General features: G+C 63.5%; 8 protein-coding genes across 8 annotated transcripts; 3 read left to right on the forward strand and 5 right to left on the reverse strand.

The window, feature by feature from the left end:
* Nucleotides 1-145: 145 nt before the first annotated feature.
* Nucleotides 146-2062, reverse strand: CHR3518 (predicted protein; the record flags this gene model as incomplete). Its single annotated transcript, XM_001422638.1, has 1 exon — nt 146-2062. One exon carries the CDS (start codon nt 2060-2062, stop codon nt 146-148), a length of 1917 nt encoding a protein of 638 aa, XP_001422675.1.
* Nucleotides 2063-2316: 254 nt separating this feature from the next.
* Nucleotides 2317-5604, forward strand: CLPC1 (chaperone, Hsp100 family, ClpC-type). The gene is made up of 3 exons (XM_001422472.1): nt 2317-2558; nt 2698-2784; nt 3052-5604. Exons 1-3 carry the CDS (start codon nt 2550-2552, stop codon nt 5476-5478), a joined length of 2523 nt encoding a protein of 840 aa, XP_001422509.1. The 5' UTR covers nt 2317-2549; the 3' UTR covers nt 5479-5604.
* Nucleotides 5605-5785: 181 nt separating this feature from the next.
* Nucleotides 5786-8053, reverse strand: OSTLU_51954 (predicted protein; the record flags this gene model as incomplete). Its single annotated transcript, XM_001422639.1, has 1 exon — nt 5786-8053. The coding sequence occupies one exon, from the start codon at nt 8051-8053 to the stop codon at nt 5786-5788; it is 2268 nt and encodes a 755-aa protein (XP_001422676.1).
* A 1181-nt stretch (nt 8054-9234) lies between these two features.
* PRPL11 (Plastid ribosomal protein L11 large ribosomal subunit) lies at nt 9235-10005 on the forward strand (the record flags this gene model as incomplete). The annotated part of the gene is made up of 2 exons (XM_001422473.1): nt 9235-9327; nt 9652-10005. 2 exons carry the CDS (start codon nt 9235-9237, stop codon nt 10003-10005), a joined length of 447 nt encoding a protein of 148 aa, XP_001422510.1.
* Nucleotides 10006-10271: 266 nt separating this feature from the next.
* On the reverse strand, nt 10272-10729 carry OSTLU_29405 (predicted protein; the record flags this gene model as incomplete). Its single annotated transcript, XM_001422640.1, has 2 exons — nt 10272-10361; nt 10526-10729. The coding sequence occupies 2 exons, from the start codon at nt 10727-10729 to the stop codon at nt 10272-10274; spliced, it is 294 nt and encodes a 97-aa protein (XP_001422677.1).
* A 188-nt stretch (nt 10730-10917) lies between these two features.
* OSTLU_43645 (predicted protein) lies at nt 10918-11611 on the forward strand (the record flags this gene model as incomplete). Its single annotated transcript, XM_001422474.1, has 2 exons — nt 10918-11118; nt 11216-11611. 2 exons carry the CDS (start codon nt 10918-10920, stop codon nt 11609-11611), a joined length of 597 nt encoding a protein of 198 aa, XP_001422511.1.
* Nucleotides 11612-11689: 78 nt separating this feature from the next.
* OSTLU_29407 (predicted protein) lies at nt 11690-12460 on the reverse strand (the record flags this gene model as incomplete). The annotated part of the gene is made up of 1 exon (XM_001422641.1): nt 11690-12460. The coding sequence occupies one exon, from the start codon at nt 12458-12460 to the stop codon at nt 11690-11692; it is 771 nt and encodes a 256-aa protein (XP_001422678.1).
* A 24-nt stretch (nt 12461-12484) lies between these two features.
* On the reverse strand, nt 12485-13653 carry OSTLU_29408 (predicted protein; the record flags this gene model as incomplete). Its single annotated transcript, XM_001422642.1, has 1 exon — nt 12485-13653. The coding sequence occupies one exon, from the start codon at nt 13651-13653 to the stop codon at nt 12541-12543; it is 1113 nt and encodes a 370-aa protein (XP_001422679.1). The 3' UTR covers nt 12485-12540.
* Between the last annotated feature and the right edge of the window lie 461 nt (nt 13654-14114).

Below are 14114 nucleotides of genomic sequence, written 5' to 3' on the forward strand. Positions count from 1 at the left end.
GAGGCCACGGCGGCGAAAAAGGCCGACATGGGGCCGCAGGCGGGTCCGAAAGGTTTCCGGTGATCGATCGGTGCCGTCGTTGTACGTGTGTAATGAACCAACCAATTTGTTTTCTTTGTTTTACATGTGCTAGTACACCGCGCAGCTAGGCGTCGGTGGGTTGAGAATCTTCACCCGCCGGCGACGATAACTGCGTTGCCTGAGATGCGAACAGCTCGGTCAGCGTCCTTTGGGAGACGTCGATCACGGGTTGCACTTTTTGCCGTTTCGGCGACTTCCCGTTCGTCGATGTCGTCTCGAGGTGATTTCCGCTCGTTTGCCCGTTCAACACCGCGCCGAGATTATCCAACTTCTTCTTTATGCTTTGCCAAATGATTTCGTCGATCGTGTCCTTGGCGTGTAGGTACTGCACCAAAACGCTCGATTGCTGCCCGATTCTGTGCGCTCTATCCTCAGCCTGAATCAAGTCGCCAGGCGTCCACACCATTTCGCCGAAGATCACCGTCGAAGCCGCGGTGAGCGTCAAGCCCATCCCCGCGGCTTTGATGCTGAGAATCGCCACGCGAACGTCGTCGCGACGCTGGAACGCGTTCACTAAGTCGCCTCTCACCGCCGCTGGCGTCGATCCGTCGATGCGAATCGTTTTGACTTTCTTCGCGTCCATACACTGAGCCACGGCGTCGAGCAAGACGCCGTGATGCGCGAAGAACAAAAATTTCGACGTACTCCCGTCGATCAACGTCTCCAAGTACTCGCACACCGATTTCGTCTTCGCCTTGGCGCTCGCTAAGAAGAGCTCGTTTAGCAGCCTTTTTTCTTCCAGCTCGTTCCCGCCTCTCTGACGCAGTTCGTCGAGTAGCGATTTTATGCGGCGCACGTCGCCCATGCTCGACTTCTCCAGCGCGAGCCAAACCTGCGTTCGTTGCTTCGGCGGCAAGTCCTTGAGCACGTCCTTTTTCAAACGACGCACCATACAAAGCTTTGAAATCATGACGTGCAGTTCGTCGGCGTGAGTACATCCCGTGTACATGCCGAACGGCCCGCCGTTTGCGCAGTACCGCGCGCCGTACTCGTTCAATCGCGCGAAGACTTTCGGCACCAAGGCCTCGAGCTGGGTGAACAGCTCGATCGGCCTGCTGAGCGCTGGCGTGCCCGTCAGACAAATCGCGCGATTGGCATCCTTGAGCAGCGGCATCACCGCCTGCGTTCTCTGCGCGCGTCGATCCTTTAAAAAATGACTCTCGTCGCACACGACGATTTTATACCGCTTCGCGAGCAATTTCGAGCGAAGCTTCACGACGAGCGAGTACGGCACGATGTCGAACGGTCGTCCTTCGTCGAGTTTCCACCCCTCGCTCGCCGCCCCCACGCACGCGACGTCGCCGTCCGCGACGTCGAGCCACGATTGCAAAGCGTTTCGCCAAGCCTCGCGCAACGAAGTCGGCACTAAAATGAGCGCCGGGCACTCCTCGCGATAACACGCCAACAACGCGCACGCCTGCACCGTCTTCCCCAGCCCCATCTCGTCCCCGATCAACACGCGTCCCCGTCGCCTCAGCGCGTACATCACCCCCGTCCTCTGAAATTCAAACATCTTCGCGTCCAGCGCCTTCGGCACGCCTCTCGCGTACGCCCCCGCCGCGTCCTCCTCGAACCGCACCTCCGCGCACCGCAGCGCCATCCCCGGCACGTCCAGCACTCGCGCGTTCGTCCGACGCACGAGCGCGTCGCGAATCGCGCGCACCGCGCCCGCCGGCGCCGTCCACGCGCCGTCGCTCGCGCGCGTCGCGCCCGCGTCCCGCGCCGCCGCCGCCGCCGCCTCCCCGAGCGCGCCCGCGCGCGGCGTCGCGCGCGCGATCGCGAACGCGTCCCCAGGTTCGCGAAGCGCGAACTCGATCGTCGTCGGCGCCGTCGTCGCCGTCGTCGCCGTCGTCGTCGTCGTCGTCGTCGTCGTCGATGATTCCGCGCGCATTCGCCGTCGCAGCGCCTCGCTCGCGTCCGCGACCGCGCGCGCGGCGCGCTCGGCGTCGACGGCGTCGTCCCACGCGTCCCACGCGTCCATCGTCGCGACGCGCCGCCGCGAAGCGCCGCCGCGACGCCGCCGACCGCGCGCGCGCGAGTGCCTCGTTCGCGCGACGGATCGGGCGACGGACGGGTTTTAGTATTGCGTCGTATCCCAAACCCTAGGATACAATATACATATTCAACGACCCAGTAGACGCATCGGCGCGCGCTGTAGATATACACGACACCGCACTGTATGCGCACACACGCAATCCGCGAGCCGGTCGCGATCGCGGCACACCTCGACGCATCCCGCGATGCGCGCGCACGTCACCCTCCGCGCGGCGACGCCCGCGCGCGCCGCCGCGACCGTGCGCGCGGGCCGACGACCGTCCGCGATGCGCGCCGACGCGGCGCCGACGCGCGCGACGAGCGCGCGCGTCGCGTACGGCAACGCGTCGACGACGACGCTCAAGCTCGACGCGCGAGGCGCGACGCGAAGGCCGACCCTAGGCGGGGGGCGTCGACGATTCGAGACGCGCGCGATGTTTGAGGTGCGCGCGACGCGACCGCGAGGGCGGGGCACGCGAGCGTGTATTTTGATGCGTCGCGGACGCGGCGCGGAGGGGGAGGGGCGACGCGGGAGAGGACGAGGGACTGACGAGACGATGGCTTCGATCGACGCGCGCGCAGCGGTTCACGGAGAAGGCCATCAAGGTGGTGATGTTGGCGCAGGAGGAGGCGCGGCGATTGGGGCACAACTTCGTCGGGACCGAACAGGTGAGTGGAGAGAATATTGAACGCGCGAACGGGCGCGGATTCGGGGCGCGGGGAAGGGGTAGGGCGGCGTCGGGGGGGACGCGGAGGACGCGACGTTAGGTTTAAGCGGGAAGGCGCGGCGCGCGGGGAACGCGCGGCGGCGTCGCGGGCGCGAGGAACGCGAGGACGGCGCGCGAGGACGCGTGGGAGGGGTGGAAGATGCGCGCGCGCGCGCGCGACGGCGCGATACGGACGGTGACTGACGAGACGGCGTTCGCGACGCGACAGATCATGCTCGGTTTGATTGGCGAAGGCACCGGCATCGCGGCCAAGGTGCTCAAGTCGATGGGCATTTCGTTGAAGGAAGCGCGCATCGAGGTTGAGAAGATTATTGGACGCGGTTCCGGTTTCGTCGCGGTGGAGATTCCGTTCACGCCGCGCGCGAAGCGCGTGTTGGAGCTCGCGCTCGAGGAGGCGCGCCAGTTGGGCCACAACTACATCGGCACCGAACACTTGTTGCTCGGTTTGCTCCGTGAAGGCGAGGGCGTGGCTGCGCGCGTGCTCGAAAACCTCGACGCCGACCCGGCAAAGATTCGTTCTCAAGTGATTCGCATGGTTGGTGAGACGCAAGAAGCCGTCGGCGCGGGCGCCGGCGGCGGCCAAGGCGCGCAATCCGGCTCCAAGACGCCGACTTTGGAAGAGTTCGGTAGCGACCTCACCAAGAAGGCTGAAGAGGGTAAGCTCGATCCGTGCATCGGTCGTGCGAACGAAATCGTTCGCGTCACGCAAATTCTCGGTCGCCGTACCAAGAACAACCCGTGCTTGATTGGTGAACCGGGCGTCGGTAAGTCTGCCATTGCCGAAGGTCTCGCGCAAAAGATTGCCGCCAACGACGTTCCGGATACTCTCGACTCCAAGCGTATGATGACGCTCGATATGGGTTTGCTCGTCGCCGGTACCAAGTACCGTGGTGAGTTCGAGGAGCGTCTCAAGAAGCTCATGGACGAAGTGAAGAGTGATGAAAACATCATCCTTTTCATCGACGAAGTCCACACGCTCATCGGCGCCGGCGCGGCGGAGGGCGCCATCGATGCGGCGAACATCTTGAAGCCGGCCTTGGCGCGTGGTGAACTCCAGTGCATCGGTGCGACGACTATTGACGAGTACCGCAAGCACATCGAGAAGGATCCGGCGCTCGAGCGTCGTTTCCAACCGGTTCAAGTTCCGGAGCCGTCGGTGGATGAAACCATTCAAATTCTCCGCGGACTCCGCGAGCGTTACGAATTGCACCACAAGCTCAAGTACGATGACGACGCTTTGATCGCCGCCGCAAAGTTCTCGAGCCAGTACATCTCCGATCGTTTCTTGCCGGACAAGGCGATCGATCTCATCGATGAGGCTGGTTCTCGCGTGCGACTGGAAAACGCCGCCCTCCCGGAGGAAGCCAAGGAACTCGATAAGGAGCTCAAGGCTTTGATGAAGGAGAAGGATACGGCCATCCGCTCTCAGGATTTCGAAGCCGCTGGTGGCCTTCGTGATCGCGAAGTCGAGCTCAGAGCTCAAATCAAGCAAATCACCGAGCGAAAGCAAGAGGAGAACAAGGCGAAGGCTGAATCCGGTGACGCGTCTGGTCCGACGGTGGTCGAGCAAGACATTGCCGATATTGTCGCCGCCTGGACTGGTATCCCCGTCGATAAGGTGTCTTCCGATGAAGGTACCCGATTGATGGACATGGAAGAAACCCTTCACAAGCGATTGGTTGGTCAAGAAGAAGCCGTCGTGGCGTGCGCTCGCGCCATTCGCCGCGCCCGTACCGGCTTGAAGAACCCGAACCGTCCGGTCGCGTCCTTCATCTTCTCCGGTCCCACTGGTGTCGGTAAATCCGAGCTCGCCAAGTCCCTCTCTGCCTTTTACTTCGGTTCCGAAGAAGCCATGGTTCGTCTTGATATGTCCGAATTCATGGAGCGCCACACTGTTTCCAAGCTCATCGGTTCCCCGCCGGGTTACGTCGGTTACTCTGAGGGTGGTCAGCTCACCGAGGCTGTTCGGCGGCGTCCGTACACCCTCGTGCTTTTCGATGAAATCGAAAAGGCGCACCCGGATGTGTTCAACATGATGCTTCAAATCCTCGAAGACGGTCGCTTGACCGACTCCAAGGGTCGCGTGATTGACTTCAAGAACACCCTCATCATCATGACGTCGAACGTTGGTGCGTCGGCGATTGAAAAGGGTGGCGGTGGATTGGGCTTCCAACTCGACGACAACGCGGAGGATCAGTCCTACAACCGCATTAAGAGCTTAGTCATGGAAGACTTGAAGAACTACTTCCGACCGGAATTCCTCAACCGTCTTGACGAAATCATCGTGTTCCGTCAACTCAACAAGCAAGAAGTGCGAGAAATTGCGTACATCATGCTCGAGAACGTCTTCAAGCGCCTTAAGGAGAAGGAAATCGTCCTCGAATGCACGGAGCGATTCAAGGATCGTCTCGTCGACGAGGGTTTCTCTCCGGCGTACGGTGCGCGTCCTTTGCGTCGCGCCATCATGCGCTTGCTTGAGGACAACCTCTCCGAGAAGATGCTCACGGGTGAGATTTCGGAGGGTTCGTCGTGCATTATGGACGTGAACGCGGAAGGTGAAATCACGGTGTTGACTGGCGACGGTAGAGAGCTGAAGGCTGGTAGCGCGATCGGTGGTCCGGCTGGCATCGCGTAATTCTAGGCTGCGAGAACGCTTAAAAAATGATTGATTACAAAATGACTTTTGTTCTTTGGGGGTCACCCCATCATCAGCGTCGGAGCCTGTGTTATTAGGCGATTTAGATTACGTGTCTCTCACGCATGTTATACGATGAAACGAGCGAATTAACACCCGCGCGCGCCGAACCACATAAGTGACCTCTTCTCCTCTGAGCTCGTCAGTCCACGACACGGCCCGAATTCTCAGAGCAATTTGACAGATTGTTTTGATTGTTTGTATCGATTATCACAACTGTTGTATGTTCGTAACGTCGCAACGAATCCTAAGCCAGCAACTGAACCAAGTCCCCCCGTATAGAGCACGTCTCTTGCTCGACGAGTAACATCGCTGCGTCTCGAACTTCCTGCACGCTGAGCGCCATAGAACCGTCTCTCTCCGCGAGCATCTTTACCAACTCACTCAATCTAAGTCGACCGCTCGACGACGTCAAGCACGCCGTGATACCGTCAGCGATGACCTTGCGGTGTTGACGATCGCTCGCACTGTGTCCGGTTAAAATCTTGTCCATGTCGATGGTGCCCGTTCGGGGATCGACGGCGGATTGTTGCATGGCGACGCGCATCAAACGCAACGCTTCCTTCGCGTCGTCGCGATCGACTCGGACGCTCAAGCGCATACGGGCGAGAGACTCTGAAAGACGGATCAAAGACTCCAACTGTCTCGGCGTCGCCGTGATCACTTTACGACTACCTCCCATGCGACGCATCTCCACGTACCCTTCGACGAGCTCCTCCGCGGCTTCATCGCTCAGCACCGGTTGTACGTGAGATCGCGCGAAAGAAACGTAGTCGGTGAGCAACGACGCTTCAATCGCGCCGCGCTTCTTTTGCGGCGGATCTTTGTAGTGCAAGCTCACCAAGTGTCGCGCCAATCGTCGATCCGTCTCCGGGTTCGCGCGATCGAGCAAAAGGTACAACAAATCGAAACGCGAGAGAAGCGTGGGCGGAAGCTGAATGTTCTCCACCATGGACATATTTGGGTTGTATCGACTCCCCACCGGGTTCGCGGAGGCAAGCACGGATGTTCGCGCGTTTAACACGGCGATGATGCCAGCCTTGGCGATGGAAACCGTTTGTTGCTCCATGACTTCGTGCAACATCGATCGAGCGCTATCAGACATTTTGTCAAACTCGTCGATGCAACAAATTCCTCTATCGGAAAGCACAAGGGCTCCAGATTCAAGAACCATGTCCTTTGATTCCGGATCGCGTGTGACGTACGCCGTGAGACCGACCGCTGAGGAACCTCTGCCCGAGGTGTACATGCCGCGCGGCGCGATGCGGTGGACGTACGTCAACAATTGCGACTTGGCCACCCCCGGATCACCGACTAGTAAAACGTTTATATCACCGCGAACTTTATTTGCTGCGGTGCCACTGAATGTCTTGTTCGTCGCCCCGAAGAGTTGGCACAGTAGCCCTTTCTTCACGTCTTCCAACTCCCAAATCGACGGCGCGAGCGACGCCACGAGACGTTGGTAAATATCCGGCGATCGCCCGAGCTCTTCGATCTCCGCCGTCCTCGCCGGAGTGAACTCGAGTTGGGCGTTCGGATTTTGATTGCTCGCCGGTTTCGATGCGCGCTCGGCGGAAGAATGCTTCGCCGCTTCGTCGTCTTCGGTGCCCGCGGTGTTTCGCATGCGATTACCGGCGTCTTTTCTAATGTGAATAATGTCCAAGTACGTCTTGTACACGCTCTTCAACGTCCTTCGCGTCGAACTGATGCGAATCGGCACGGCGCGGTACACTCCCGTGACTTCCACGCGATCGCCGGGTTTGGCTTGGTCGACGAGTTCGTCGAAAACGCACATCGAAACAGTGTGTGGGGTTTCACCCTCGGGAATCGCGTCCGGCGTCTCTTGCATTTTGACGGTTTGCTTGTTCGCGAAGACGCACTGGTTATGAATCAACGTCATCGTCCCTGGCTTTCCGCACTCCGTACACTTGAGCGGGGGCTCGTTCACGCGTCCACGATCAACCTGAACGTGCTCGGGGGCGAACCCGCACATCAAGCATTTGAAGTACGCGAGCTTCAGATCGGGAATAATCGTCGTGCATCGCGTCACCATCCCGCGCACGCACACCATCTTGTCAATATCCGAAGGATTCAAGTCACGCATCGGCTTGGCGTCCATCATGTTGAACGGTCGAACGATGATTCGCGCGGCGGGCGTGTCCTCGTCCATATCTTCGGGCGCGACGACGTTTTCCAAAAAGTATTCGTTCGCCACGACATCAAAGAGCGGAATGATCTCTTGCGGATAATGAATCAACTGCTTGTACAAAAACTCATCGTACTCGTGCACGTGTTGACAATCCAAATCCAAGTGCGTGTGCTCTTTTTCGTAAATCTCTCGCATGCGCTCGTCGTAGTACGAATCCGCGGAGTCGGGCAATTCAAAGTTTTCGATAAACCTCCGAAAGCGCTGCTGCGTGTCGAGCACGTTCACCCTCGTCCCCCAAATGTACGTCTGCGCCGCCACCTCATCCCGCTGCGCCTGCGCCGCGTGCAAGTGTTCGCCCGCGCTCATCGGCGGCGACGCCAAGAAATCCGCCGCGTCCTGCGTCGCCGTCAACTGTGTCATCTCCTGCGTCCCGTATCGTTGACTCGCCCCCGGCGCGCCGAATCCGTCGTCGTCCCCGTCCGTCACCCGCCTCGCCCTCGCGCTCCCATTCAGCCCCAAATCGCTCCTCGGCGTCGCTCTCGGCGTCCCAAACAATCTCGGCGTCCCAAACTGTCCCTGTCCCTGTCCCTGTCTCGCCGGCGTCACCGCCTCCCGCGTCCCGTTCGCCCCGCTCGACCGTCGCCGCGCCGGCGGCGAAAACAAATCCTCCATCGGGCTCCCTCTCCCTCGTCCCGCGCCCTCGGGCCCCCCGACCGCCCGCGCCCGCGGCGGCGACATCAACCCCACGTCCGCGCCCGCGCTCGCCCCGCCTCGCCCCCCCGACCGCGTCGGCGCCGCGTTCTCGTCGTCCTCGTCCCCAGCTGTCGTCGCGATCGCGACGTCCCGCCCGTCCCGCGTCGTCGTCTCCGCGTTCGCGTCGCTCAGCCGTCGTCGCGTCGTCGCCGGCGACGCCGACGGCAACCTCGACGGCGCCTTCCTCGGGCTTCGTCGCGGCGTCGACATCGCCGTCGAGCGCGTCGCGGTGTCGCGCGGCGTTTGAAATCCGCCGCGCGCGCGATTCAAACGCGCGACGAGACTGGGTTTACACACGGACGCATCGATCCCCCGTCGACCGGTCGCGACTCGACGACGCGGGGGGTCCGCGTCGTCGATCGGTCGGATCGTATATAGGCGTTCGACGCCGCGATGTGCGACGCGCGCGCGCGATTTTCATTTACGTCGCGGGTTCAGGGTCGCGCGACGTCGGCGACGTCGGCGCGCGCGCGGGCGCGACGCGCGCGCGCGACGCGCGGCACACCGCGACGACGTCGCGACCGACCCACGAGGCGCCGCACGTCGCGCGTCGACACACGCCACCGCGCACCACGAGCTCGAACATGTTCGCGCGAACCATCGGCCGCGCGCGCCCCGCGCGCGCGACGCCCGCGGACAAGCGCGCGGACAAGCGCGCGGCGGCGACGCGCGCGATGACGCGCCCGGTCGCGCTCGGCGACGCGCGCGCGGTATTTACGACGAGCGCGTTCAGGGCGAACGCGGTCGAGCGCGCGCGCGACGTGCGCGCGCGCGGGGCGAGACGGTCGACGGTGATGGCGGCCAAGGTGGCGGGGTACATCAAGCTCGCGATCGAGGCGGGGAAGGCGTCGCCGGCGCCGCCGATCGGACCGGCGCTCGGCGCGAAGGTGCGTGAGAATATTTCGTTCGACGCGACGACGGCGCGCGCGGGACGCGCGCGCGGACGCGCGCGAGGGAGGGGTGGGAGAACGCGCGCGGCGGGTGAGGGTGGAAGACCTAGGCGAGAGAGGGTTTCGCGCGGCGACGCGAGCGCGCGAGGGACGACGGCTGGGCGCGACGCGCGGGCGCGGTGGCGAGGGAGACGCGCGCGCGATGGATCGATGGTCGCGGGGGACGCGCGCGGCGCGGTCGGGACGCGAGTGGTGCGGTGAATCGACGCGAACGGCGACTGACGACGACGACGACGCGCGCGCGCGATTCGCGGCACGCAGGGCGTGAACATCATGATGTTTTGCAAGGAGTACAACGCGCGCACGCAAGATCAACCGGGTATGATCATCCCGGTCGAGATTACCGTTTTCGAGGATAAGTCCTTCACGTTCATTTTGAAGACCCCGCCGGCGTCGGTGTTGTTGAAGAAAGCCGCGGGCGTGCCCAAGGGGGCGGGCGATCCGCAAAAGCAAGTCGTCGGGCGCGTGACCAAGGAGCAACTCGAGGAAATCGCCAAGATTAAGATGCCCGATTTGAACTGCGTCAAGGTGGAAAGTGCGATGAAGGTCGTCGCCGGTACCGCGGCGAACATGGGGATCAAGATTGACGGCTGGCCCGAGGTCGACGCCGCGTAAAGCGCGACGACGACTGCGGACGCCCCGTCGTAGCCGAGACGAAGGCGCGCCGAAGAACATTCTTACGCTCCCGTGGCGATAAATTCATATAAATTGCTCGAAGACCTCGCGTAGTGGTCTGCGTTAGATTTGTAAATGCTTTATACCTAGTGATGAAAACGAACGCCCCCTCGACTCGCGAAGAGACGACCCTCGCGCGCCCAAGCCCTATCCGCGAAACGCGAATCGGTGCGTGTGAATTATAACAATGCTACGCTGACGACGCCCTACTTCTTCAACTCCCGGTGAAGCGTGTGCTTTTGCAAGAACGGATTGTACTTCATCAACTCCAATCTCTGCGACGTGTTACGACGGTTCTGCGAATCGAAAACGAGCGCGCCTCCGTCAGTCCTTCGTCCCGAAACCCTCAAATCGTCCCGTCGTCCCATCCCTCGTCGTCCCGCGCCGTCCCGCGCCGGCCTCGGCGCGCGTCCCGCGCGCGCCCGCTTCGCCTCGCGTTCGCCCGCGCGTCATCGCTTACCTTCTGGGTCATGTATCGCGACATCCCCTGCACGCCGCTCTCCTTTTGCTCGGTGCACTCGAGGGTGACTTGCAGGCGCACGTCCTTCTTCTTGCTCGCCGCCGTGACGACGAGCGCGCCGCGCGAGCGCTCTCTGGCGCTCGCGGCCGACGGGCGCGCGGCGAGCGAGCTGGTGGAGCAGACGTTGGCGCGGGCGGCGAGCATGGCGAGTCGCGGCGCGGAGTGCCGGCGCGGCGATCGGGCGGCGGACGTCGGCATCGCGCGCGTGTGCGCAAACAGTACGCGTGTACTTTTATGGGGTGGTCGGTCGGACACCGCGCGCGCGAACCGCGCCCGAACCGCGCGCGCCGACGCGCGCGACGCGAGTCCGCGACGCCGACGCGCGCGCCGTCATGTCCGCCGACGCCTCGACGCGACGATTCAAGATTTACACCAAGACGGGCGACGCGGGGACGAGCTCGCTGTACAATTGCGAACGACGCGATAAGGACGACGCCGCGTTCGACGCGCTCGGGGACGTCGACGAGTGCAACGTCGCGTGCGGGATCGCGCGGGAGTTTTGCGTCGATGAAAACAACGGGCTCGAGGCGCAGGTGCGGCGTCGACGACGACGGACGCGAGGGGAGAGAGCGAGGCGACGACGCGCGGCGAGCGACGACTGACGGGGACGACGAACGACGCGACGCGCAGCTCGCGGAGATTCAGAGTCGATTGCTCGACGTGGGATCGGCGGTGGCGACGCCGCTGTATGCAAGCTCGGACGCGATGAAAGCGCGCGCGGCGTTTTCGGAGACGCACGTGGAGACGTTGGAGGGATGGATCGACGGGATGGACGCCGAGTTGCCGGCGCTGTCGAGTTTTCTGCTCGTGTCGGGGGGGAAGGCGAGCGTGTTTTTACACCAAGCGCGCGTCGTGTGTCGACGCGCGGAGCGTAGGTGCGTGCCGTTGGTGCGGAGCGGAGCGGTACCGGACGTGGTGCGGGTGTACTTGAATAGATTGAGCGATTACATGTTCACCGCCGCGCGTTTCGCGGCGATGAAAGCGGGCAGAGAGGAGGAGGCGTACAAAAAGTCGACGGCGAATTGAATCGGGACGTGTCGAAATAATCGAGCGAGCTTGCAAATACTACGTCTACGTTAGGTGTACAAATGATCTATTCAACGCTCAGTCGTCGAAGAGCGACGCCGCGAGCTCTTCGACCGTGTCGAAGACGACGTGGAAATTTCGCGCGTTGGCTTCTTCGCGCAAATCGTGCGACCCCCAATTCACGCCCACCGCCAACATCCCAGCCGACTTCGCCGCCGCACCGTCGCTCGGTGCGTCCCCGACGTACGCCATCGATCGATCGATGCCGTCGAGGCCGAGCTCGCGCGCGATTTGAACCAACCCATCCGGCTCTGGCTTCGCTCGCGGCACGTCGTCGGCGCCGTACACGCGCGCCATCACATCCACGCATTCGTTCGCCGCGATCACCGCCCGCGCGTACGCCCCGCACGCGTTACTCAGCACCGCCTGTTTTCTCCCCTCTTCGCGCAATCGCACGACGATGCGGGCGATTCCGGGGTAAAATCCCGCCGTCGTCGTCGTCACGAGCGCCACGTATGCGTCGTCGAACGCCGCGCCGAGCGCCTCTCCGCACGCGTCGTCCGCGTTCTTCGTCGCGTGCCACGCGAGGCGACGGGGCGTGGTATAGCGCGTCCCGCGCAGGTACTCGTCGCGCGTGATCTCGCGCAGCGCGGCGTCGCGCAGGACTTTGTTGGTCGAGCTGAAGCCCAGCTCGGTGCTGTCGGCGAGCGTCCCGTCGACGTCCCAGAGGACGACGCGCGCGCGGCGCAGGGCCGCGCGGTTCGAATCGCCGCGCGACGCGCTCGAGGCGCGCGCGGCGGTGGCGCCGCGCGTCGCGCGCGGCGGCGGCGACGCGCCGAGAGTCGCCATGTGCGGGCGCGCCGGATGAAAGAGTATAATGACAACGCTAATTCGGTGCTCGTTCGGCGCGATGATCGTACAGTACATGATTATGATTTTTGTGGTTTGACGGCAGACTTGTTCGCGACGGCGGCGAACTGGTCGGTGATGGCGTCGAAGGCGTGGACGCACGCGCCGAGGGCGCGTCGCGACGTCGATTTCGCAAAATCCGTGGCTTCGTCCAATGTCGGCGCGCGGATGTCGCCCTTGGCGTGCGCTTGCTTGAGCTTTCCCGCCGCCGTTGTGGCGTGTTGTTTCGAGTAGTCGAACGCCTTTGTAGTCGCCGAGCGCACGTGGGGCGCGGCGAAGTCGACGAATTTCTTCGTCGCGGCGAGCGCCGACTTGGCCGCCTCGGCGGCTTTTTCGCCAGCTCCGGGCCCGAGTGGGGCCTCGTACGTCGACTGCTTGAACGTCTCCTTGACTTCACGCAAAGGCGCGACGGGGATACCGAGCTCGGACGCCATGTGTACGACTTGCTCGCGATATCGCAGCGCGTCTTGAAACTCTTGGTTACTCTCCACTCTTCGCGCGTGGGCCTTGTGCACGAGCGCATTCGCCTCATGAATCGCGCGCACCAGCTTGGGATGCTCGGCGATGACGTCGTATGCTTCGCCATCGGCATGATGCCGCTCGACGATCGGTTCGACGTCGTGGGATACCGTCGGCGTCGGCGCGACTGGCGCCTCCGACTCTGGCGTCTCGAACGAGCGCTCGTTCACGGACACCACGCGCACCGCCGCGTCGGTCGCTTCTGTTTCGTCGCTCGACGTCGACGCAGATATCACGGCGGTATCCTCGACGTCAGCGCCGACGTCCGATCTCGTCGACGCGTCCGCCCGCTCGTCGGCGGCGCCTTCCGGCGCCGGCGCCGAGACATCCTTCGGCTTTTCTTCAACCTTAAAATTCGTCGCCGTCGCCGTCGCCGTCGCCGTCGCCGTCGCCGCTCCCGCGGGCCCGGTCGCGCGCATCGTCTTCGCCGCCTTCGCCCTCGCCGCCTCCTTCGCCTCGTCCAATCGCTTCGCGAGCTTCGCCGCCTCGTCGTCTCGCTCGACGCGCCGCTTCGCCAGCGTCTCCGACTCTCGCGTCTCCATCGCGTATTTCTCCCGCTCCGCGCGCGTGGGCTTTATCCCGCGAAACACCAACCACGCAACGGGCGCCAGCATCGTCGACACCACGCCCGCGAAGAGCGCGCCGCCGTCCGCCGCCACTCTCGCGCGTCTTCGGTCCGCGCGCGCCCACGACGCCGCCCTCGACGCGTCGTCCTCGCCGTCGCCCTCGCCGTCGCCGTCGCCGTCGCCGTCGCGGCCGTTCGATCCGCCGTCGCCGTCGCCGCCGTCGTCGTCGTCGCCGTCGTCCCGGGACGTCGAGCCGCGCGCGTCGCGCGTCGTCGCGTCGTCGCGTCGCGTCGCCGCGTGCCCCTCGGCGTCGCGCGCGCGCGCGTCGCTCGGCGCGTCGTCGGCGCCCGGCGCGCGCGACGTCGGCGTCGCGAGCGACGAGACGTCGCCGTCGTCGCCGAGCGAGGCGCGCGAGGACGCGCGCGCGCGCGCGCGGGGCGCGATTGCGCGCCGACGCGAATTCGCGAATTCGCCGACGCGCGCGGGACGCGCGCGGGACGCGCGCGCGG

Source organism: Ostreococcus lucimarinus, chromosome 20 (genome assembly GCF_000092065.1).
Source record: "Ostreococcus lucimarinus CCE9901 chromosome 20, complete sequence".
NCBI lineage: Eukaryota > Viridiplantae > Chlorophyta > Mamiellophyceae > Mamiellales > Bathycoccaceae > Ostreococcus > Ostreococcus sp. 'lucimarinus'.